Source organism: Pholcus phalangioides, unplaced genomic scaffold (genome assembly GCF_987345545.1).
Source record: "Pholcus phalangioides strain wild (caught in Gottingen) unplaced genomic scaffold, Ppha-v1.0 ptg000014l_1, whole genome shotgun sequence".
Lineage (NCBI taxonomy): Eukaryota > Metazoa > Arthropoda > Arachnida > Araneae > Pholcidae > Pholcus > Pholcus phalangioides.
Window position 1 is genome coordinate 26,564,614 of NW_028301607.1, and position 24,368 is coordinate 26,588,981.

The window sequence follows — 24,368 nt, forward strand, 5'->3', positions numbered from 1 at the left end:
GAAATGGTGGGCTCTCCAAGTGGGAACCAAAGTCAAACTATAGGAGAGTCATTTACCGAGGAACCTGAGCTTATACAGTACCCATGTAAGTTATACAGTACCCATGTATTTAACAGTCAACCGGCCTAACACCTTACACTTTTTAGAAATGTTTTTGAAATTTCTGATATACTTTTACATTAAAACCTTGCTACAACGATTCTCGATATAATGATAAATCCCGCTGTAACGATATTTTTTTCAGTCTTGTTTGGAATTGACTGTAGTCCGATGTTAAAAATTCCTCTCAATATAACGATATATTTTTATAAATTTCGAAGCCGCTACAACGGTATCTTTTATAATAATTTGCTCAAATTTTGAATTTCGATTTTAACTTCGGCACTTTTGTTTCCGTTCTGCTGAATGCGTCTGATTACATCGGTATTTTGCATCACGGGATCACCGCCAAGGAGGTACTGTAATTGGTATCGCTACTTTCTGTGTATGACACGGAAGTGCAACGCGGTAAACAACTTTACGGGGGAGCGATGCATCAGCGATGCATCAATCAAGTAATCAATTACAATTTTTGTGCGGCGAATAAATACATGAAAGCGAATTTTCTAGTGGTACTAAGCAATGCCGACTTAGAAAAGGCAACAGCAACTGATAAACTTGATGGCATGTGATGATAATGTTGCCTCTCGCTACAATGGTAAGGGGCCATTCAAGTATTACGTAAGCAGATTTTCAGCCATTTTTGACCCCCCCCCCCCGCTTGTCATCAAAAGTCAGCAAATCCGAAACCTCCCCCCCCCCCCCCCGATGCTGACGTGTGACTTGAATGACCACTAATCCCTCTGCAGCGTGACATTTTCTTCTTGGTCCACAGATTATATCGTTACATAGAGGTTTCACTGTAGTTTGACCAAGAGCGTTACGCAAAGTTGGTAAGTGCCTGCGTAACGATAGACAATCCTATTCATGTGTTATAAGCATGGGATAATGAAAATGCAGATATTGGTGCTATGTGAATATAATGCTTTTGTCAGAATGTTAAATTGCGTTGCCTAAAACATTGATAAATGAGTTCGAATTCTATTCGATTTTCCGTTGCGATATTTTTGCATACAAGAGAAATAGCACATAAATATCGATTGAAGTAGAGGAACTTGGCGCTGGGATCCCTGCTACCACCTATTAAATAAGAATGTAGTGGATCTATTTGTTATAAATTCTCCAAGTAAAATTCATTATTATTACTGATGTGCAGTTTGAAAATACATAGTACAAGGTATGCTACCATATATGTTTCTTTTCATACATACCGATGTGAATCTTACGCATAGGGGCGTATTTATGGTTTTGACGCCTATGGGCTGTACGAATTCTGTTGCCCTTCTCCCATTGTAGAGCCATTTATTTTCTGGACCACTTATTCATCGAATTTGCCCCCTTGCGTTTTCATATATTTGCAACCCCTTCCCCGTAACTATGACTATGTCTCTATGTCACTATTTTTGTCACTGGCATGCTTGCGTGTTCTTTCGGTCATTCCTATGCTCACACACACACTTCCTTTAACTCTTTTGGTCATTGAGATGCTTGCGAACTATTTTATGAGTGCATATGATTGCATACGCATTCTATGTCACTGCTAATGCTAAGCTCACAACCTCTCTAGGTCACCCTTTTGGTCACTGCCATGCTTGCATACGATCTAAGCCACTCCTGCGTGCAAGTTGTACATGTGCATGTTTGCACACACCATAAGTCACTTCTTTACTCGCTCACTTAGCCGATCTCTTGCTCTTTATGTTACGCAGGTCAATTTCTGACCTGATCCCTCGTTCTATAGGCCACTTTTTTTTTGTCGCTAACTGACCTGGTTCCCTGCCCTCCAGATCACTCACATGCTCAGACACTCTTTCGTTCAGTCAGTGACATAGTCCATCGCACTTCAAGACACTCTTTCGGTCATTCGCATGTTTGCACACACCCTAAGTCACTTCTTTACTCGCTCACTTAGCCGATCTCTTGCTCTTTATGTTATTACCATGCTAATAGAATCTCCAGGTCACTCACTGACATGATTCCCGCTCTCTTGGTAACTCATTCCCTAACTTGCACACACAACTCTAGGGCACTCTTTTGGTCGTTCACTGACCTAGTCTCTCGCTCTCTTAGCAGAGGCAGATCTATGGTGGGGCCCTATACAAATTTTACCTCCCACCTCCACTTCTAATAATTTTCTTGATCACTCATTCCTCAAATTTGCCGCCCTGGGCCCGCTAAGCTCTCCCCCCCCCAACCCCCGTAAATACGGTATATACAGCAACCGGTATATATACCAACCCCCGTATATACAGCTTAAGCATTTTATTGTCAGTTACTATATTCTTGTCTTTGTCGTAAAATTATTTTGTGGTTAACATAAATGCATAGCAACCGAAATTATGTGCCGCAGAAAATTTACACTAATATGTAGCGTGAAAAATAAAAAAAAACACATACGGTATCATACCATTAAATGTAATATTTATTTTAATGCTATACACCGGTTTAACACCAACAATCAATCAATATCTTAGAAAATTATACTAATCAGTTTGTTTTGATGTCAAAGATGGCAACAAGATCCAAGCGCAATTGTGTTGCTGTTTTTTTTTTTTTGCTATATGTAAAAAATCGCAATTCGTCGCCCTGTCCTTCTCGCTTGGCCTTCTCCCCCCCCCCCCGCGCAAATACATCCGTGTCTCTAAAATCATCCCCTTAGACACTCACGTGCTTGCACACTGTGTTTTCCTCATTCACGTACTTCCACACCGGTTTGGTCACTCACATGCTTGTACAGTGATTCGGTCACTCTTTTGGCCATTAACATGCATTCACACAGTTTTGGTCACCGTTTTAGCCATCCGCATGCTTGCAAAATGTTTCTTTCTGTTACTCTTTTGAACATTAACATGTTTACGCACTCATGTACTCATGATTGCAAATTGTTTTGGATCAATTACATGCTTGCACATTGTTTCGATCAATTATATGCTTGCAGCCTGTTTAGGTCAATTACGTAGTAGCGTACGTTGTAGGTCACTTTTCTTGGGCACTCAGTGACATGGTTACTTGCTTAATAAATCACTCTTTTGAACATTTACACTTTTAAACACGCTGTAGGTCATTCACATGCTTGCCCACACTCTAGGTCAAACACTGACCTGGCCCCTCGCTCCGTAGGTCACTCTTCCGTTCATTCACATGCTCACTCACGCTCCTACTCACGCTTTTGCCCGCTCACACGATTGCAATTTCTCTTTTGGTCACTCCCTTACTGTCTCGAAAGCAGCGCCATATTAAGAGCATCGGGGCGCCCCCCTGGGCAAAGGGATGTATTTGAGGCCGCACTTAGCTAGAAATGCTTGCCTGTAACCAATTCATACGCTTACTCTGGAAAGTTTCAACCGAATATGCTATGTGCATAAAAGCATAGTAACCCGTATTATGACTCAGGAAATTGACACTGGTGTGCATCCTGAGAATAAACGATACATAGCAAGCACCCAACCAAAAATTTTCATGCTGCATATCGGTTCAAAATCAACAACTAATTTTACTTGAAGAATTATAACAGATTGTTCTGTTTTTATTTGATAGGTGGCAGCAGGAGTCCATATCAACGATGTTTTTTTTTTTCAATTGATGAAATATAATAACTTATTAGGTTAGGAAATTTTCCTCTCATTATTGTTATTTTTCTTTTTAGCGGTCCGCAAATTATTTCTCCCGTTTAAGCCGGTCCACGATAATCTTATCGGTCCGTAAGTAAGTTTTCGACCTGCAAAACCCAGATTTTTTTTTTGGTCAGAGACAGGGATGATGAGTCCGCTCCAATTCTTATGTGCCTCAACTAGAGCTCATTGAAAGCCTAGGCTGACTCATCCATCATCTCTGAGCACAAGCGCAATGTCGGTATTATCATTATGACCAATCGCTGTTTCCTATCCGGCTTTTTACAACGATTAGACGTCATTCTTGGAACAGTAAAATAAGGTGGTTTTTTTTTTTTTGGCTCAAAGATGGAGGATGATGAGTCCGCTCCTCTTGATAGACGTCTTTCCTAGAACTCATTGAAACCGCAGGCAGACTCATCCGCATATTTGAGCAGAGGTGTGACGTCAGCATTATCACTGCAGCTAATTACCGTTGCCTATCCTGACCTTTCATCGACGATTAGACATCACTTGGAGAGGAAACCAGCATATTGTTCAAAGATGGAGAACGATGATCCTCTTCCTAGACGGCTTAACTGGAGCTTCTTGAAATCCCAGGCTGATTCATCTGGAACTTTGACGTCAGTATTATTACTATACCTATTCGATGTTTCTTATACTGCCTTGATTAACTATTAGTCGTCACTTGTAGCGGAAAAACCAGTTGCAAAGACAAATGAGAAACATGGCTTGACCAAAGGTTCCCAAACACATTGCGGGAACTAAATATCGAAACCCCATAACAATGTAAAACGTGAAGACATATTGAGCTAAATGATTTTCCCCTTGGCCCCTTTAACCCCTTTACGTACAGGCTTTTGGCAATAAATGTGGATGATATGTAGTTGAGAGAACTAGCAAAAATAATTCCCAAAAACTGGTATTATCATTTACACATGGGAAAAGAAGGGAAAAAAAGATGAGATGAGGGTGTTTTTTCCCCGTCCTTTCTCCCTCTTTCAGCTACTCTTTCCCTATGTATGTTATGCTACAGTAGAACCTCCCTCAACGGACACTCACCTTTAGCGGACACTTTTTGGATCCCCCGGTCCCGTGAAATGCGGCTTTAATGTATTTCACTCCCCGTTTAGCGGAAACTCTACATAGCGGACAACAAAATCAGGCAAAACTCTAATTTGCGAATTTTTGTTCATAAATCGAGACTATCATACTCAACGGTGATTATGTATAATTCGAAGCTCGTATATGTAAATATGATAAACCGTCAGTTAATTACTTGATTAACTGATGAACATAGCTATAATCCGGGATGCTGATTCCGAATGGTGATGTCGGTTTTGTTTTCCCATGTTCATACTTGTGAAGAAAGCTAATATAACTAACTGATAATGTTATTATTATGAACGAGAAAAGTAAATAAATTTTCCATATTTATCAGATTTCATTTGGGAATTATGCATAATCACCGCTGAAAGTGATAAATGTAGTGAAATTTAATCAGACTTTCCTTATATCGAGACGATTGATGATAATGCATAACTACCAGTGTATCACTTTTACACACAATAAAATATAGGAACCAATTGCGACCGAATCCGAACGTCGTATAAATGTGAAAGGAAAATCGTATATCATACCTCCCCAATATCGGATACTCCCCATTAGCGGACAAAAGTTTCGCTCCGATCGGTGTCCGTTATCGAGAGGTTATACTGTATGTTTTTTTTAAACCATCAAACCATAGCGAGGGATAAAAGATAAAAATATAATGCTGAGATGAAAAAAGGAAAAAGACACTTCTCTTTACAGGGTTACTAATGAAGAGTGCTCGCGAATGTATTTCTTCCATTTACAAAGGGCCGAGATATGTCGTCCCTGATCTAATAACGGGTTGGCACGTCAAAACAATACTTTCCTGGGTATTATGCCGAGGTGAACTTGCGAAAAGAAAAATATGTAGTCTCCGCCGGGAATCGAAACCTGAAGCTCTTGCATTCTGGGGGAAGCACACTCACCCATGACGTCACAGAGATACGCCTTCTCTTCCCGTTAACTAGCAGTGCAGCGTGTGTCACTGAGTAGAGACACTAAAGCCTCCAGAAAGTCAAGCCTAATATTCAGAAAGTCTCTGCAAATCAAGAGACTTTCTGGATATTATATTATATTAGGCTGTAACTGAAGGTCAATTGGGTAAAGTGTTAAGTTGGGTAGAAAAAAAAACCATCTATCTCTACTGTCGCCACCTGGAGGCTAATTGCTAGAGTTGAAAGATGGATGGATAGCATTTTCTTGGAGTATGGGAAACAGTGAAAACACCTTCTTGCAACATGTTCATAGTGAAGGGTTCTTTATTTCTTCGGTGTTTCGCCAAGTGATCGACTAGCTTCTGATTTCCTTGGTACTTCACGAAAGGATTTTAGATTTCTTTCGCGACTGGGGAGGGTTCTTAAATACTTGTACAATTAAGGGGTTTCCTGATTATTGTGCAATTAAGAGGCTCTGAGTTTCTTGTGTAACAATATAGAGGTTCTTTCATGTGTAACTAACGTGTTCTTAATTTCTTCGGCAACTAAGAGGTATTCTTGATTTCTTTTGAAACTAAGAGGTTCTTAATTTTTCTTGTGCAGCTGAGGAGAGTTCTGGATTTCTTGTGCAACAATAAAGTTCTTGATTCCTTGTGTAGGCTACCTAACGGGTTCTTCTCTTGTGCAACTAAACGGCTTATTTGTTTCTTTTGCAACAAAAGAGTGTTCTTGATTTCTTCTGAAACTAAGATGTTCTTAATTTTTCTCTGCAACCAAGTAGGTTCTTAATTTTTTAATTCTTGATTTCTTGTGAAATTTTGAGGTTCTTAATTTCTTGTGCAACAATAAAAAGGCTCTTGATTTCTTGTGCAACTAAGATGGGTTCTCTGTTTCTTTTGCAACTAAGGAGGGTTCTCTGTTTCTTTTGCAACTAAGGAGGGTTCTCTGTTTCTTTTGCAACTAAGGAGGGTTCTTGGTTTCTTGTGCAGCTGAGGGTTGATTGTTCTTGATTTCTCGTGCAACCAGCAGAGTTTACGATTGTAAAACTCTCCCAATTTAATCGGTCTGCAACCAATTATCTTCGATTGAATCGGTATATTGACATTCGAAAATTAATAAAGGTATTCCTCTGTGCATTAATAAATAAAGTCACCTGTGTTTCCTTGATATATCCTATATCCTGGGAGTAATGATCCTTGGTTACGGGGATTATGATTGGATATTCATTTGATTTAAATTAAAGTTAAACTATTTCCAATTAATAATTCGATTTCCTTGGGGTGTAACCAAAGAAAAATCATTTATTTATTCAGTATGCAACCAAAAAATCTTCGGATAAACACTGAGAAAGTCAAAGCACGTTTAAAAGCTTAAATTACTCTTTTGTTATTAAAGGATTGGAATTCTCTCAAATATTTATCATATACTGCGACAGTATAGGAGGGAAGGGTATCCATTGAAACCTTCCAAAGCCTAGAAAGTCATACACATATCGTTGCCCAAGCCAGTAAAAAATTCCATTAGAATGTTTCAAACTTGGTAAATTTAAATTTTTTTCAGACCATAATCATTACACGACGATTATTTCCATCAGTTTATCGACCTTTTGGCCTTTAACTAACATAAAAGGACAAGTAGGTGAGGCCCGACCCATTTTTAGACATACATACATTGAGACATGTTTAAAAGATTTCGCACTACATCAGAGAAGCACTGCCTGTAATATAATAGGCATTCCGGTGGCCGTGTTCTTATAATCCACTTGGCGTCATTATAGTGCGTGCATAGGTAAGTAAGTACTCGGAATAACATATATCGGACGTGGAAAAGGAAGGTACTGTACAAGAGAATATAATAAAAAAAAGGCCTAGGCTTTCTTTTTTTTAGGCTTAAGGTTCATTTACTAGGAAGCGCCTGTTTTGTGGAATTGTGGACAAAAGAAAAACCTGTCGCTGGTCCTTGTACTGACTTCCTTCCTCTCTTTCCGTAGAGCTTTCTATATTCCAAAAAATGGTTTTCCCACCAAAATATTACCAGTTTGAAAAATGGTTTTTTTGTACATATTATTATTGCTGACTTCTTTCTTTATTACATTACCATTCTCATGGATTTTTTTTTTACATGAACTGACATTGTTGGAGAAGGAAATATTACATTGGATACCCGAAATTCCCTTCCAGAATGATCCGAAATCTTCGATTGGTTGGAAGTTATTATGGGATCTATGGTTCGACCAATCCGCGTCATCCTTTGTTTGTGACGTCACAATAGAGATTTATATATTCTTATATATTTCCCTTTGATGTTCGGCGCCATTTTTTTTTCCCGCCCTGTTCAATGGTGAGAGATATAAACCCTTTGAGTACCACTTCAGGGTTGGGTTCTGGTGGTATTGGGGGGGATTTTTATAGGGTTTGAAGGGTGTACTTGATACTGTGTACTAGACTGGATATCGCAACCTCATGCATATTATTTTGGGTATTATATGCAGAAAAAGCGTATTTTTTAACGTGAGTACCCCCCTTCTAGGGTGTACTTGAAATTGATACCCTCCTAAAGTACAGCCCTCTCTTTTCTTTGGTTCTCCTGTGTATTGGTTTTTGTTTGAGTTCGTACAAAGGATACCGCTTGCCATTGTATTTATTATTTTTCTGCATATGCTTTGATAACGTTGTTTGCAGTGTAAGTACTGATAATGTCAAGCAGTGCGTTGGAATATGATTTTTTTTAATGTTTGTGTGAAACTGAAGTAAAAGACGACATAAGAGGTATAAATTTTCGTTTCGGAAAAGTATCTAAAACTCGTGTCCATTCTACCAGGCGGGTCCACCCTTAGCAAGAAACAATTCTAGCACCCATGAAAATTCAGAAAAGAATCCAGGAAATAATTGCAGCTTCTATTAAAATTCAGGATAAATGCGAAAAATAATTCGCCAACATCCATTTAAATTCAGGATAAATGCAAGAAATAATTCCAGCTTTCACTGAAATTCAGAATAAATGCAAGGAATAATTCAATGTCCAATAGAAATTAAGAAAAAATTCAGAAATAATTCCAGCTTCCATTAAAATTCAAAAATAAGTGCAAGAAACAATTCCAGCACCCACGAAAATTCAGGATAAATGCAAGAAATAATTCCAGCATCCATAACGAAAACATTCAGTCCACCATAACGAAAATTCAGAATAAATGCGAGAAATAATTCTAGAAAAATTGATGGCATTTTTCAGAATTCCAAATATGATGAAAATGCAAAAAATTTCAGAATTATTTCTTTCTAGATTTTATTAAGGAATTATAATGACTGTAAGTACGGGTGCTTCCCATAACGTGGGGTTCGGTGCAACCGCGCCTGCTGCACACCCCTGAGGGCGGTTCTGCGCTGGGTAAAACTTTTTCTTGCCCCCTTGAGCTGTATTTTCAGAGAGAAACGTCGGAATTTCAAAAAGTTATACGGACACTTGGTATGTACAGAAATGCTTCATGCGCTTGGATACCCCTTTGGTCATACATCACTCACACATTCACACACACACTTGCTCAATCACTCGGTCACTCACTCTTTTGTGAAGAATTATTGTCGGTGAACAACAGCTGAGTAGGGATGGGGGGGGGGGAGGTATTCATTAACTGGTAAAAATTCTGTACGTGATTACGTGGAGGACACGACTTTTTTGTGGTGTCTTGAAGGCATCATCATGTTAACAACACACACACACACCCATGGGATCACTCAGACACCAATCCTTTATCCTGCCCAATCTAGGACGCAGCTCTGAGAGCATTTTTTAATGTACCGTACTCAAATAAATACAGTAGCTTACTTACAAGGGATACGTGGACTTAGCTCACGTACTAGCTTTTAGCTATTGCTCTCTTCCCTGTCCCAGCTTTCTTCACCATATTATGAATTAACTATTTTCTACCGAGTCCTTTCAAACATTTTTTTCTTTCTCTTTGCATTTTCTGTCAAATATTGTAAATATGTAATTTAATTGTAAACTCTAATTTGTATAGCATTATTGAAATTGACTGGGGACAAATAAATTATGTTATGTTATGTTATGTTATGTACCCCCTTGTACTCATAAACTGTAGACAACCCCTTGTGCCAGTAGAGTGAAGTCCACTGACCCGTTATACCAATAAAATGAAAGACCCGGACCCTTGAACACGGGACTAACTAACACGGACCCAAACGAAAGCCACGACTCCTTGTCAAGACCGCAACTGGATACATGGCCAGCCAGAGCAAGCCCTGGTGGTTTCGGTGCTTTCCCCCCCCCCCCCCGTTATGTTGAAAATAGGGTTGAAGGGAGAAATTTGCGCCAGACCTGCCTGCTCCGCGTACCACTAAAATAAAGGGCACGAAACCCTTGTATGTACCAATAACATGAGGGAGACACGGACCTCTTGTGTTGATCAAACCAGACCACACTGCCGCATGGCAACTTCGACTTGTTGTCCTCACGGACTACTACTACTAAACCACACATGCATCTCGTCCACATTAATCCAACGAATTGGTACTTGTTGGAATGTGTCTTCACGGACTGGATATCTCTGCAAATTTTATTTACACATGATAAAGTCAGTCCCTCTTGCACTAATGAAATGAAGGCCACTGGTCCCTTGTAACCAGGGCCGCTGCCAGAAATTAGTTTGGGGGGGGGGGGACAAATTGCATTTCGGGGATAGCGAAGTGATGGAACAACGGATTTAACCATGTTATTCAATGTGCATCAGTCATTTTCTGACATTTCGGGGAAGGGGACTAGAACCCCCGCCCTCTTTGGACCACCCCCTCTTTTGCTACGACCTTACTTTTACCCATAAAATGAGGGACACGGACCCTTTCAAGAACAATATTTAGTATATGCTTCAAAATTACTGAGTAAAAATGAAGTGAGTGAATGAGTGACCCATTCACTTGCTTATTTTGTTACAAAAAACATCCATAGAGCCCTGGATTATCAATATTAATAGCGAGGTTACCCTCACTATATACCTGGGGCCCACAAATGAGAAAATAATTATGGGGACCCTTGATGAATAATTATCGCTTGTTCGTTATACAGGGTGTTTCAAAAAGAATCTCCCGATTTGAAATGCGTAAAAAATAAACATCATAGACACTTAAGATTAATTTTATATTACATGGCTAATCACAAAGTTTTTTTGCAAACCAAATTAGAGGTGCTCAATATGTCCACCTTGGGATGCACGGCATATGTGTATACCTATACGGTAGTCAAATTCGTCCCGAACTTTTGCGAGCATGTTTGCATCCACTGCGAGTGGATTTCTGTGGACTACACGTGAGAAACTGTTGAATGCGCTCCACATTTTCGTCTGACATGGGACGGCCAGGGGGTTTCCCTTTACACAGACAACCCGTGTCTCGGAATTGTTTATACCAGCGGTTCTCAACCTTTTTTGACTTGCGGCCCTTTTCAATATAAAATTTCTATGGCGGAGCCCCGTGTGGGCATATTTTTTATTTACTCGTCGAAGATACTGATTTATTTTTATGATTTAAAAATATTTATAATTATTTGTTTTTCAAATTTACTGGTTTTTTTTTTTATTTTCCTCGAGCGGCCGCGGAGCCCCTGGAGTGTGCACACGGAGCCCTTGGGGCTCTGCGGAGCACCGGTTGAGAACCGCTGGTTTATACCATCGCCTAATGCTCTGAGCGGTAGGAGGCTCAACATCAGGGTATTGTCGACGAAAAGCACGATGAACCGTTGTTACGCACGCACAAGAAGCTTAGAACACAAAACGATTTCTGTTGTGCATTCGCCATCTTGACAAACACTGAAGTGGCGGCCGAAGGTAGAGCGTTGGCGCTACCTGTCGGCAACTGCGTGAAACTCGAGATTTCCCTCTCTCTACTTATACATTATTTGATCAAAACGGATTAAAAGCTGAACAGTTGTGATATTTTTAAATCGGAAGATTCTTTTTGACCCTGTATTACAGAACGTATCTTGAATCACAGTTTTCCTAATGTCCATGGGTCACGAGGGCCAAAAATTCATACTGTTGTATCTAGATCATACGCGCTCAACCCATGGCTCGTGGGCCAAATGTGGCTCTCCGAGCCATCAGATGAGGCCTGATAACCCAATTTTATAAAAAATAAACTAAGCGGCACACTTCTATATTACTTGAGGAGGGACCGGCATCACATTTACAGATCGCTCAAGTGATCCGTGGTGCAATTTCACATCACTTAATTGGCCCGCAGCACAATCCTAGATCGTTTGAGTGACCCGATGCATATTTACAGATCACTTGACCGACCCGTTGCACATTTAAAGATTACTTGAGTGATCCGTGGTGTAATTTCACATCCATTAAGTGACCCGCAGCACAATCCCAAAGAATTTAAGGGACCCGCGGCATATTTACAGATCATTTGAAAAGAAATACGACAAACATGTTGGGGTAAATCGAGAAGCTATCCATACATAGAATAAGACAACCATAAATACTTTTTATGGGCATTGTATAATATTTTATCATGTGTATATAGTTTCTAGTTTTTGTAATTTCATTCTTCATTGGGTTGTTGTATTTTAGAAATACAGTCGAATCCCGTTATAACGAACTCAAAGAGACCGGATGAGTCACTTCGTTATTCCGTTATAAAGGAATTCCAGGTTTTTGCATTGTTCCTATGTTAACTTATCTAGGGGATTAGAAAAGTGTTCGTTAAAAGGAGATTATCGCTATAACGGTATTCGTTAAAACGGGATTCGACTGTATATAACATCCATTGTTATGGGCATCTTTTCCTCAGCCACCTCGTTAGGCATTTTGCCGGTTGTGGCCTTGCACTTGTATTTGAGTAACCCGCATCACAGTTCTAGATTACTCAAGTGGCCCGTGAAGACACATTAACAGATCACTTAAATGATCCGCGGCACATTTCCATATCATTTGAGTGACCTACGGTGCTGTTCTAGATCACACCGTAACATGTTTTTAAACTAATGAACTATCCCACACTCTAGTAAAGTTTGAGCACCCTTGGTATTGTAGCGACCTCTACTTGAACTTTCACCGATTGCGGAAAAATTATGACGTCGCACTTCGCAATTTTCTGATGCGAATAGTTTGTTACCTAGCAACGCAAGTTGCGATAAAAAATCGAATGCTTTCCTTCGCAGTCGGCAAGCAACCATTGTCAAGTGATGTCTTTCATTTTTATGTGTCCGTACAAATTAAACATGTATTATATAAAAACCTTCTGATTGTTATTATATTTAATAATGGAGCTCAACAACCGGTCCTACAGATAGGCGCCTACACACCGGTGCCCTGCATCGGTCCCTAAACCGGGTGCCTAAACTGGCGACGCCGGCCGTGATTTCGAACAGCGCCATGATTTCGAACAGCAAGCTTCTCAAGGTAAGCGAGTAATCGTTTCCTCCGTTCCAAATGGACAATCCGCCGAATGTCGATCGCGTCGCTATAAAGCCGCCCCCATTTTGGAGAAACAATCCAAACTTGTGGTTTATCCAACTAGAAGCACAATTCTCGATCGGAGCGATAACTGCCGATGAAACGAAGTTCAACCATACTATCGCTGGTATCGATGCCGATATTTTATCGACGGTCCAAGATTTAGTTCTAGAACCTCCCCAGCAGAATAAATACGACGCGCTGAAGACACGATTGATTCAGGTTTACGCGGAGAGCGAATCATCGAAAATCCGTACCCTACTGCAAGGTTTAGAACTGGGAGATCAAAAACCATCGCATCTGCTTGCCCGAATGCGTGAGCTTGCCGGACGTAACTTTAGTGATGACTTGCTGAAATCGTTGTGGTTAGCGCGACTCCCCGCTAACGTCCAAGCTATACTAGCTGCTTCGAGCGAAGGGCTTCCACAACTCGCTTCGATGGCAGATAAAATCGCCGAGTTGGCCATTCCAAATATCTGTTCAGCATCCGGTCGACCTGAGAACGCAATCAGCCAATCACTGGAGCAACAAGTCGCAGCTCTGACCAAAGAGTTGAGTGAGCTGAAGGCCGCTATTCACACTTCACAGCGCCAGCCTAGACCTCGATTCCGTCATCGAGAACGGTATTCTCGCTCGCGATCCCACAGCCGAGCCCAATACAAACAAGCTAAAAATGGCTTCTGCTTCTATCACACCAATTTCGGAGCTCAGACTAAGAAATGTCAACAGCCCTGCTCCTTCAAAACCTCACCGGGAAACTAATAAGGCAGTCGTCCACCGGCCAAGGCCACGGCTGCCAATTCGTCGACAGAGTCATACTGGCCGATCCTTCCACCAACTGGACTTTTTTGATCGACACGGGCGCTGATGTGTCAGTCGTCCCGCGAACTGTCGTCAATACCCACAAGAAACCCGAGAAGTTGATTCTTACAGCCGCCAATGGTTCCTCTATCTCAACTTACGGTACCAAACTTCTAACATTGAATTTGAACCTCCGAAGGACATTTGCTTGGCCGTTCATCATAGCCGACGTAACCCGACCAATTATTGGTGTAGATTTTCTATCGCATTTCAATCTGTTAGTCGATAGCAAACATCATCGCCTCATCGATGGAACGACCTTGCTATCTGCCACTTGTTCCATTGCAAGAAATATCGCAGCTCCATCTTTTTGCTTGAACGGTATCGATCTATTATCATCGCCATATCGGGATATAGTCAAAGAGTTTCCTGATATTCTCCGTCCACACATCCAAAATAAGAAAATTAAAGAGCACAATATCAAGCACTTCATTGAGACTACAGGTCCACCAGTTTTTGCCCGACCTCGACGGCTTTCCACGGAAAAGTTGAAAGTTGCGCGAAAAGAGTTCGAGTTCATGATGCAACAAGGACTTTGTCAGCCTTCGAAGAGCAGTTGGTCTAGTCCACTCCATCTAGTGCCAAAGAAATCTGGCGACTGGAGACCGTGTGGAGACTATAGAGCACTAAACAAAATCACAGTTCCTGATCGTTACCCGATTCCTTTCCTCACAGATTGCTCGCACATTCTCCACGGAACGACAATATATTCCTCAATCGACCTGATTAGAGCGTATCAACAAATTCCAGTGCACGAGCCGGATATTCCAAAAACAGCAATTACTACACCGTTTGGACTCTTCGAATTTCCGTATATGACCTTTGGATTACGCAATGCAGCGCAGACCTTCCAGAGATTCATGAATACGATCCTACAAGGATTGGAATTCGTATTCTGTTATTTAGACGATATCCTGGTAGCTTCTCCAGACGAGCAAACTCATCTCCAACACTTACGTGAAGTATTCAGTCGACTTGACGAATACGGACTGTGCATAAATGTGCCAAAATGCATATTTGGCGTCCCGACCATCAAATTCTTGGGATATGAAATTAGCAAGAATGGACTCAAACCGTTATCCGCCAAAGTAGATGTCATCAAGAACTTTATGCAACCCACTTCCGCCACTTCCTTGCGCCGATTTCTGGGCATGTTGAATTTTTACCACCGGTTCATACCTAAGTGTGCGGACCTGCAGCGACCACTCACCGCTATTTTAGCAGGTCATGCGAAAAACAGCCGGAAACCACTCAATTGGACTCAACAAGCTTCACAAGCCTTCACCGATGTCAAGGAAGCGCTATGCAACGCCACTTTGCTCGTTCATCCAAAGCCAAACGCGCACATTTCTCTCGTAGCAGATGCATCGGACAATGCCATCGGTGCAGTGTTACAGCAAGAGCATGACGGTGTGATCCAACCCCTCAGTTTTTTCTCTCGCACACTCTCCCAGTCTCAAGTAAAATACAGTGCGTATGACAGAGAACTTCTAGCTATTTATAGCGCAGTTAAACATTTCAAATGCCAGCTAGAAGGACGTCATTTTACCATTTATAGTGACCATCGTCCATTAATGTATGCCTTCAAACAAGACCCGAACAAAGCTTCACCTCGACAACTACGGCAATTAAATTATATCGCAGAATTTACTACTGACATCAGGTATATTCCCGGACCAAACAATGTAGTTGCTGACACTTTGTCACGCATCGCAACTATTGCTTCTCCATCACCAATCGACTACGATGCGATTGCCGACTCTCAATGTGACGATGAATTACGTGAACTCCAACAAAGCTCATCATTGAAAATCGTCAAACTGCGTTTGCCGGACAGTAATATAACGAAGCACTTGTTTTGTGACATTTCTACGGGACACATCCGTCCTTATATTCCAGAATCACACAGAAGACAAGCTTTTGAATCACTCCATACGCTTTCTCATTCAGGTATCAAAGCTACTACCAAGTTGGTTTCTCAACGCTTCATCTGGCGCAACATCAAAAAAGATTGTCAGGCGTGGACTAGAGCATGCATTGCATGCCAACGTTCTAAAGTTCACCGACACACTCGTTCCGCTCTGGCCGAATTCAAAGTACCAAACAATAGATTTCAACACATCAATCTCGACATAGTTGGCCCATTGCCATTATGCCAAGGCTCACGGTACCTCCTAACGATAATAGACAGATATTCCAGATGGATCGAAGCCACACCTATGCCAGACCAAACTGCCGAAACAGTCGCCAAAGCCCTAATTGCGACCTGGTTTGCCAGATTTGGCATACCACAGAAGATTACCACAGACCAAGGAAGACAGTTTGAGAGTCATCTTTTCCAAACCTTAAGCAGATACCTCGGATTCCAACATCACAAGACGAACGCATATCATCCTCAGGCGAATGGACTCATCGAGAGACAACACCGATCTCTGAAAGCTGCCCTAAGATGCCGAATCCAATCCCATGCAGCTTGGGTTGACGCTCTTCCATTAGCACTACTAGGCCTGAGATCAGCAGTGAAAGAAGATTTAGGATGCCCTTCCGCCGAAATCCTCTACGGATCACCATTGCAACTGCCTGGCGAGTACTTCTCCGCAATACCAGACATCAAACAATCCGATTTCGTCCATCAACTTCAAAAACTAATGCGTTCAATGAAACCCATACCTACAACAACTCACGGATCTACGCCAACATATGTTCCTACATGTCTACAATCCGCATCTCATGTCTTCCTGCGTAACGATGTAATCCGCTTATATCCCGCAAGGGACAGAGCGGGGGCCATGTTTGCGTAACGATGCACCACACTCTGCCTTGCAACCAACGTATCAAGGCCCATTTCTGGTCAAAGATCGACGAGATAAATTCTTCGACATCGACTTCAACGGGACATCCAGGAGAATCTCCATCGATCGGTTGATCCCAGCTTTCTTAAGTGACCAGCATACCCAAGTGCCTTCGACGTCACCCGTCCGTCCAAGTACAGTACCAGCAACTGTGACTCGTTCCGGTCGTCATGTCCACTTCCCCGACAGATACTCGACCACGACATTTCGTTGACACTAGGGGGGGGAGTGTGTAGCGACCTCTACTTGAACTTTCACCGATTGCGGAAAAATTATGACGTCGCACTTCGCAATTTTCTGATGCGAATAGTTTGTTACCTAGCAACGCAAGTTGCGATAAAAAATCGAATGCTTTTCTTCGCAGTCGGCAAGCAACCATTGTCAAGTGATGTCTTTCATTTTTATGTGTCCGTACAAATTAAACATGTATTATATAAAAACCTTCTGATTGTTATTATATTTAATAATGGAGCTCAACAACCGGTCCTACAGATAGGCGCCTACACACCGGTGCCCTGCATCGGTCCCTAAACCGGGTGCCTAAAGTATAGATCAGTTATTCCCAACGTGGGTGTTAACGCCCCGTGGGGACGATGGAATGTTCCGGGGGGGGGGCGGTAGAAGCTACGGGTATAACATGGGATCCTATTAGTTAGATTGCGTTGGGGGCGATGGGAGAAAAAGATTTCTGAGGAAGGAGGCGATGGGGACAATAAAGGTTGGGAAACTTTGATATAGATTCACGCATTGGCGTCTTAATTGGTGGGGTCCAATGGAGCCAGAGCCATGTGTTTTATGTTATTGCAATTAAATTTTTTCTTATAGTACTCTATTTGGCTCTGGAATTGAAATCGGATTCTCAAATTTATCGCTAGAGGGCGCTTAAGTGGTTTATCTGTTGAAACGTGTTGTGCTTTTTTTTAATTACGTTCAATCTTTGCTCTATTTCCGCTCAAGAGATATCAGGGGTAAATTCCCGTGCATATTTTTCTATCTCATAAATCTGTATACTGTATTGTTGCAATAATTGCATTGTTGGGTGAAAAATAATTGTTGAGCATCGGAAATCATTGTTATAATGTAAAAAAAGTGATTTTTCAGGATCATATTTAAACATTGTTGATCACTGACCTTGCTCAAGGTCATTGAGAAATCATTGTTGTTGATCAATGTTAATTATTTACAAACATTGTCGCTAAGTAGCAATGTTTTAATTGACAAAAAAAAAGTTTTGGTAGGCAGCGCCTCCAGCGGGAAATGAAGGAACCTATCTCCGAAATAATGCGTAATGAGAGAAAAACACTATTATTTTTTTCACGTTTCTTTCTTCCTAATTATGGCAGTGGTTACGGTTAAAAAGCCGTGTGCCGCGGTACATTCGATTCGGTAAATTCACCGGCAACAGTTCACCACCGATAGATTGAGTGACCGAGTAAGTGGGCAAGTGACTGAATGATCGAGTAAGTGAGTAACCGAATGAGTGATGGAATAAGTCGGGGCTTCTTAACCAATGGGTCACGGGGCTTCCGAGATGAGTCGTACAGTTCTAACAGCCAGGAATTCTTGAACTACGGGCCATGACCCAAACTTGATCACGGGGAGATGGATCGTATAAATTTACTTACTGACAGGGATTCTTGAGCTGTGGGTCACGACCCCAACTTGATTCTCAGCGGCTTCCTAAATGGGTTGTACAGCTCCACTTACAGACAGAGATTCTTGAACTACTGGCAACGACCCAAACTTGATTCGCAGGGGCTTCCGAGATGGGTCATACAAATCCACTTACAGTCCTGTAGTAAATGCTGTTTTTGAATCCCTGGTTTCACTAACGTCGAAAAACGAACAGTCCCGTGGGTCGTAAAGCTGATCTTGTTGTTGATTTTGGGTCACGACGGAAAAAGGTTAAGAACCCCTGGAATAAGTGAATAAGTGAGCCAGTGAGAAAGTGAGTGGGCAAGTCACTCACTCGCTCACTAATTTGTCCCCTCCCATGCTCTCTCAATCACTTTTTCACATCTTTACTCGCTCATTCAATTGCTCACTCACCTTTTTATCCGATTGCTCACTCACCTTTTTATCCGATTGCTCGCTCACCTTTTTATCCGATTGCTCGCTTATTTAATTGCTTGCATACTCTTTCACTCCCTTGTTTTGTTTATTCAATTGCTAACTTATTGCTCTAACTTATAATTACTCACTTACTCACTCGGTTGCCGCTAGCTTAATTTCACATTTACATGCGCACTTACTTGTTATGGACTATAAATCGGCTACTCCTTCACTCAATCACTTACTCACCGCTCGCTAACCCACACTTCCATGTAGTCATGGTCAGTCGCTCACTCTCATGTGGCGAGCATCTCAGCTTGAAATAATTCAATATATCAAGCTGAGATGCTCGCTATATTTACAGCAGCTCTGGACGCAGCTACAAAAAGGACGCAGACTGTAATAAGATCGATAGCCGTTCGAGTATCCAGGCCATTCTAAACCCACTCTCTGGAAACGCAATGGCCAAAAGGATCAGGAGTATACTTGAATCGCACCCATCAATACGCATCTCCTGGGTAAAAGCCCACAACGGTCAGTGGGGAAATGAGCTAGCGGATGCGGCGGCCAAAGAAGCGACCAATACCGGAGTCATTTGTGACAAACTCTTATATCCAGCTTCTTACGCCAAGTCACTCCTCTGGAGGGACATGCTAGCAAATTGGTGATCAACTCACGAGGTTATAAAGGAAGTAGATACTAGGAGCAGGGAGCTGGTCACGCGAGCTCATCTTATTTGCTACTGGTCATAAGCAGTGCCGTCTTAACGCATGGGTCCACCCGGGCACGGCCCGGGGGCCTCACAAATATGAGATCCGATTGAAATTTTCTAGAATTTACCAGGTAGGCCCTCAGAGAAACCACTTGGGCCCGGGTGCCCATGATGCTCTCAAGACGACCCTGGTCATGGGCCTTTCCCGGCAACCTTACATCGCTTTAAAGCGATTGCCAGCGATAAATGCTCTTGTCTTGAGCACGGCACGCCCCTGCACTAAGCCACATGCTGTCCAGAACCGACGCCCTTTCGCTTCCGTTCGCCGGCTGCCCATCTACACAGACCATGAATACTTGGCATACTACGTCGAGAGGAATCAAAATGAAAGATAAGGAAAATGATGGAATTCCTGAAGAGAGAGCAACATCCCGAGAAGATAAGGGATCACTCCTCCAGCTCCTGCAGATGCCATGGACCTCCCCCCCCCTTAAGGGGGGCCAAAGAGCTTACGTTGCTTCTTGCGACAGAGCCTGGGTGTCTCGCGGTTTCTCCAGTTCTCCCAGCTCCTGTAACTCCGCCGTTAAAGAGATCGCCGCGTCTTTACCCTGGCGCGCTAGCTGGCCTTTCAGTGCAGCACCTCCTAGAGATAGAAGGCCTCTGCAGTGTTTGCCATAAACGCCATTCAGACTACCTAGCAAGTTTGCCACATTTGGAAACACAGCATCCTATTTCGTTCCTTCTTATTTTGGCGTAGAATCTTCTTGATTGGCTCACAAATACCGCATAGTGATTGGATGTGGGGCATAGAAATCGCCAATTCTGAGCCCGATAATTTCTTTTACGCACAACTTGGCCTCGAGCAGGGAACTCTTTTTTACCCTGAATATTCTGAGGGAAAATAGACTACTTACTGACGTCACAACACAAGCAGCGTACGGAGGCTTTCTATCTATAGAAGGTGCTGGCTATTGGTACTGTTTGCAAGCGAGGATCAGGATGAATCTCTACTATCTATCTAAGTCTCGGAGAAATTTTCAAGATCTTCAACAGTGATCAAGAGTACATTAGACTGGGTGGATTGAACTGTCCGAGCGCAACGGGATGCTCCGCCCTTTTCTGTCATACAATCCTTGATCGATCAAACTTTTGATTACGCCTTTTGCGAAATGATTTTATACAATTTTCTGTAATTGTTTATTATCGGTGCCAAGAGAGAGTCAAAGTTGGTTACTTGAGAGAGTCAAGTTAAAGTCAAAGTGCAACTTTGACTTCTGTAGCGAACTGTTATCGGTGAACTTTATGTCAATGGATTGTTTATTTGCGGAATTTTCCTTTTGGCGAACTTTGATGAATTACTTGTTTTTTGCGGGGAATTTTCCGTTCGGTAAATTTTTTCGTGGGTGAATAAGTAATTCTTTTGTTGGGGAATTTCCCCTCCGATGAATTTTCCTTTTTGTGAATGCTTTTCGTCAATGAATTTTCCTATCGATAATTTTTGTCGTGAATTTTCCTTTCGGTGAATTTCACGTCATTGAATCAATTGTTTGTCTCCTGTGATTCCTTTTATTTTACTATCGATGAATTAATTGTTCATATACGTGAACTTTCCTGCTGGTGAAGTTTCATTTCGAAGGGAAACTTCCTTTTACGTCGATGAATTAATTGTTTGTCGGTGAACTTTCCTGCCGATGAATTAATTGATTGTTTTCCTGTTAAACTTTCCTGCTGATGAATTTTCCTTTTGAAGAATTTTGTGTCCAATTTTTTTACGGTTAATCTCTTTCTCTCCCCCCCCCCCCCCATGAATTGTTTTGCCGGTAAATTTTCCCTTCAATGAACCGCTTGGAGGTGAATTGACGGTATTGAATTTTTCATGAATGTCATCTGTAATTTACAATTTTTAAGGCACGGAGATTGGCCTCGGACGCGAAGATGAAAGATAATTTGGAGGATAGCAATGCCACAGAACCAATGAGGAAGGACTTTTGCTCGAAATCACATACACTGCGAAACAATGTCTTCGGAATCATCAATCACGCCACTACGCGCATTTTAACCTCACTTTTTGATTTATTATCACCACAAACGAGCAAAAATTACTGATCTCATCCCTCCAGCAGCCATTCCATCAACATTAAGCGCATCTTCATCCTTAAATTTCTTAATTTAAAACCAATACCTAGAATCTTGTAAAAAAAAAATAGTACCAGTAAACTTCAAGTGTCATAATACAGGTTTGAAGGAAAAAAAAGTCGCTGAAGTAGGACTAGACCTAGACACAATACTCAAAGGTTATCCCGTCATACACCGACTCACACATAGAATGACAAATAGTGCGAGCACCGCCCAAGTACAGATAATCTTTCGCGTTTTTTCACACCATCAACTGTATAGAAGTACCATTTATAACATCGACTCTCTCTCTCTCGGCACAACACACGCACACAAGTCATACTAATTTCTCTCCAAGTATCAATTGAAATTCCCTTTTTTTTTTCCTGTACCTTTTAAAAGGATCCCAAGTAGGTACCACCAGGCCCTCGGGAGATTTCGGGGAGGAAAATACGTACCCAAGTGCACACACACACATACGCACACAAAAAATACAGGTATGGAGATCTTAACGCTTCCTCCGACGCGGTGGCAAAAAACTGTCATCGACTTAGCTGATGAAAAATGATGTTATACCAAGGGCCTAACAACACGCCACATACACAAAAAACATACTTGTACATGACTATGTTAAAACATCGTTATAGTGCACTGTATATAAGGCAACCTTCACGGTACATTCAGTCGTTTCCGTACCACGGGAACCATAAAAAAAAAATTGGGGTTTTTTTGAAAATTTTTTTTTGGTGGTTATGTGCAAAAAAATGTCAAAAATAGGCATTATGACAGGTTTCTAGTTATGCAAGTTACAAATGATCTTTCTCCATGGATTTGAGGACAATGATTTTGGAGCCTGATGTTTTGTCGGATCCGATTACTCGAGCTTGTACATGTGATCTGTTTCCTGTACTCGTCGTTCGGACGAACAACTGAGTCATGTGCCGCGTTTCCACGGTCTTGCTGACGGTCAGAGAAGCCGGATATTCTCTGATTTGTATAGATCTCTTTTTGGGATTAGGTGAGGAAAAAAAAAGGAAAAATTGAGATATATATTATATCCTTGGGAATTTTATGGGATTTGATTCACCATCGTTTCTAATATGGAATGATTGGAGTATTCTAGAAGATGTGAAGTGCACGTTGGATTGTTTATGGCTGTTAGTGTACTTGCAGTATTTGGATTTAAAGGGTGTGTGTGTGTGAATCCGAATCAGCGTTGAAAAGTGTACCTGGAAAATTCACCGGCAAAAAATTCACAAAAATGAAAATTCGACGCCAGCAATTCGCCGAAAGGAAAAATTAACTGCTGACAATTAAAACCGGAAGTATCACTGAGAGCAGAACTCACAGACCTCACTGTGTCACTCACTCAGTCACTTATTATTAGGTCGCTAACTCTTTCACTCATTCACTGGGGCGTTCGCTCGTCATTCGTCGCTTATTCACTCCCTCGGTCACTCGCTTTGTCATTCATTAACTTATTAGGTCACTCTGTCACTCACTCACTCACTCATCCAGTCATCACTCTGTCACTCGCGTACACACTCACTCATTCCGTCACTCACTGTTGAGAAGTTGGTTTAACGAGCCCGAATTCATCAACAGATTGATGTACTTTTGCTTATCAGTTACAGAATTAAATCGAGATGCAATTTGTCTAGAATGTGCTGCGATCTAGCGGTGAATACCAACAAATAATTGACATAATGTGTATTTAGAATTTTTCGTAAGGAGAAAAACATACGCGCCGCGTAATATCTTTCTCAATTTATCATTCAAAAATAACGCATGTTTTTATTTATTTATTTATTTTTTTTATGAAGTTAGTGAAATATGTCAAAAAAAGAAATTAATTATATATATATATATATGATTATTATTAGAACAATATTACAAAGAATCATGCAGTGTAAAATGTAACAATCGATGACAATATCGTCGTAGCTGTTTGCTCCACTATGAGTGGTTGGTCTTCAACGCGTTGCCCGCTGACGAAAAACGACTGTTTTTTCCACATTACTAGAACCATTGACGCAATAAGTGTATTCATAACAGGACTGTAGGTGTATTTGACACGACCCATCTCGGAAGCAAGTCTGGGTCGTGACCCATAGGTCAAAATCCCTGCTGCTGTAGTGGTTGTAGCGACCCGAGATGGCCGGCTGAAGTTGGTTTTTTTTTTTTTTTTTTGTGGTTTCAAACTCATATTCAACCATTACACTTCACTCGCAATTTGAAATACAGATGGAACCTCTGGAAATTCACACACAACACTATATACGCTCTCAGACTGTTAGGTACAGAACACACACTCATTGTTCCGGCACAACTCAATCGGTTGTAAATTGCCCATGGCGATACACCGCTCGGATCGAAAGAAAGAAATCTCAAAATCCCTCCCTGGCTGTAAATGTATTTGTACGACCCATCTCGGAAGCCCCTGTGAATCAGGTCTGGGTCGTCGCCCATAGCTCAAGAATCACTGGCTGTGTATTGGTGGAGTTAGGTGAAGAATCCCTGCTTTATACAGGGTGATTCAGAAAAGAAGGGGAAAAATTTAAGAGGTGA

General features: G+C 41.6%; 1 protein-coding gene across 1 annotated transcript; it reads left to right on the top strand.

Moving 5' to 3' along the window:
• The first annotated feature begins 13,184 nt into the window (after positions 1-13,184).
• LOC149078372 (uncharacterized) lies at positions 13,185-13,924 on the top strand. Its single transcript, XM_089241439.1, has 2 exons — positions 13,185-13,831; positions 13,915-13,924. Exons 1-2 carry the CDS (start codon positions 13,185-13,187, stop codon positions 13,922-13,924), a joined length of 657 nt encoding a protein of 218 aa, XP_089097565.1.
• Positions 13,925-24,368: the final 10,444 nt, after the last annotated feature.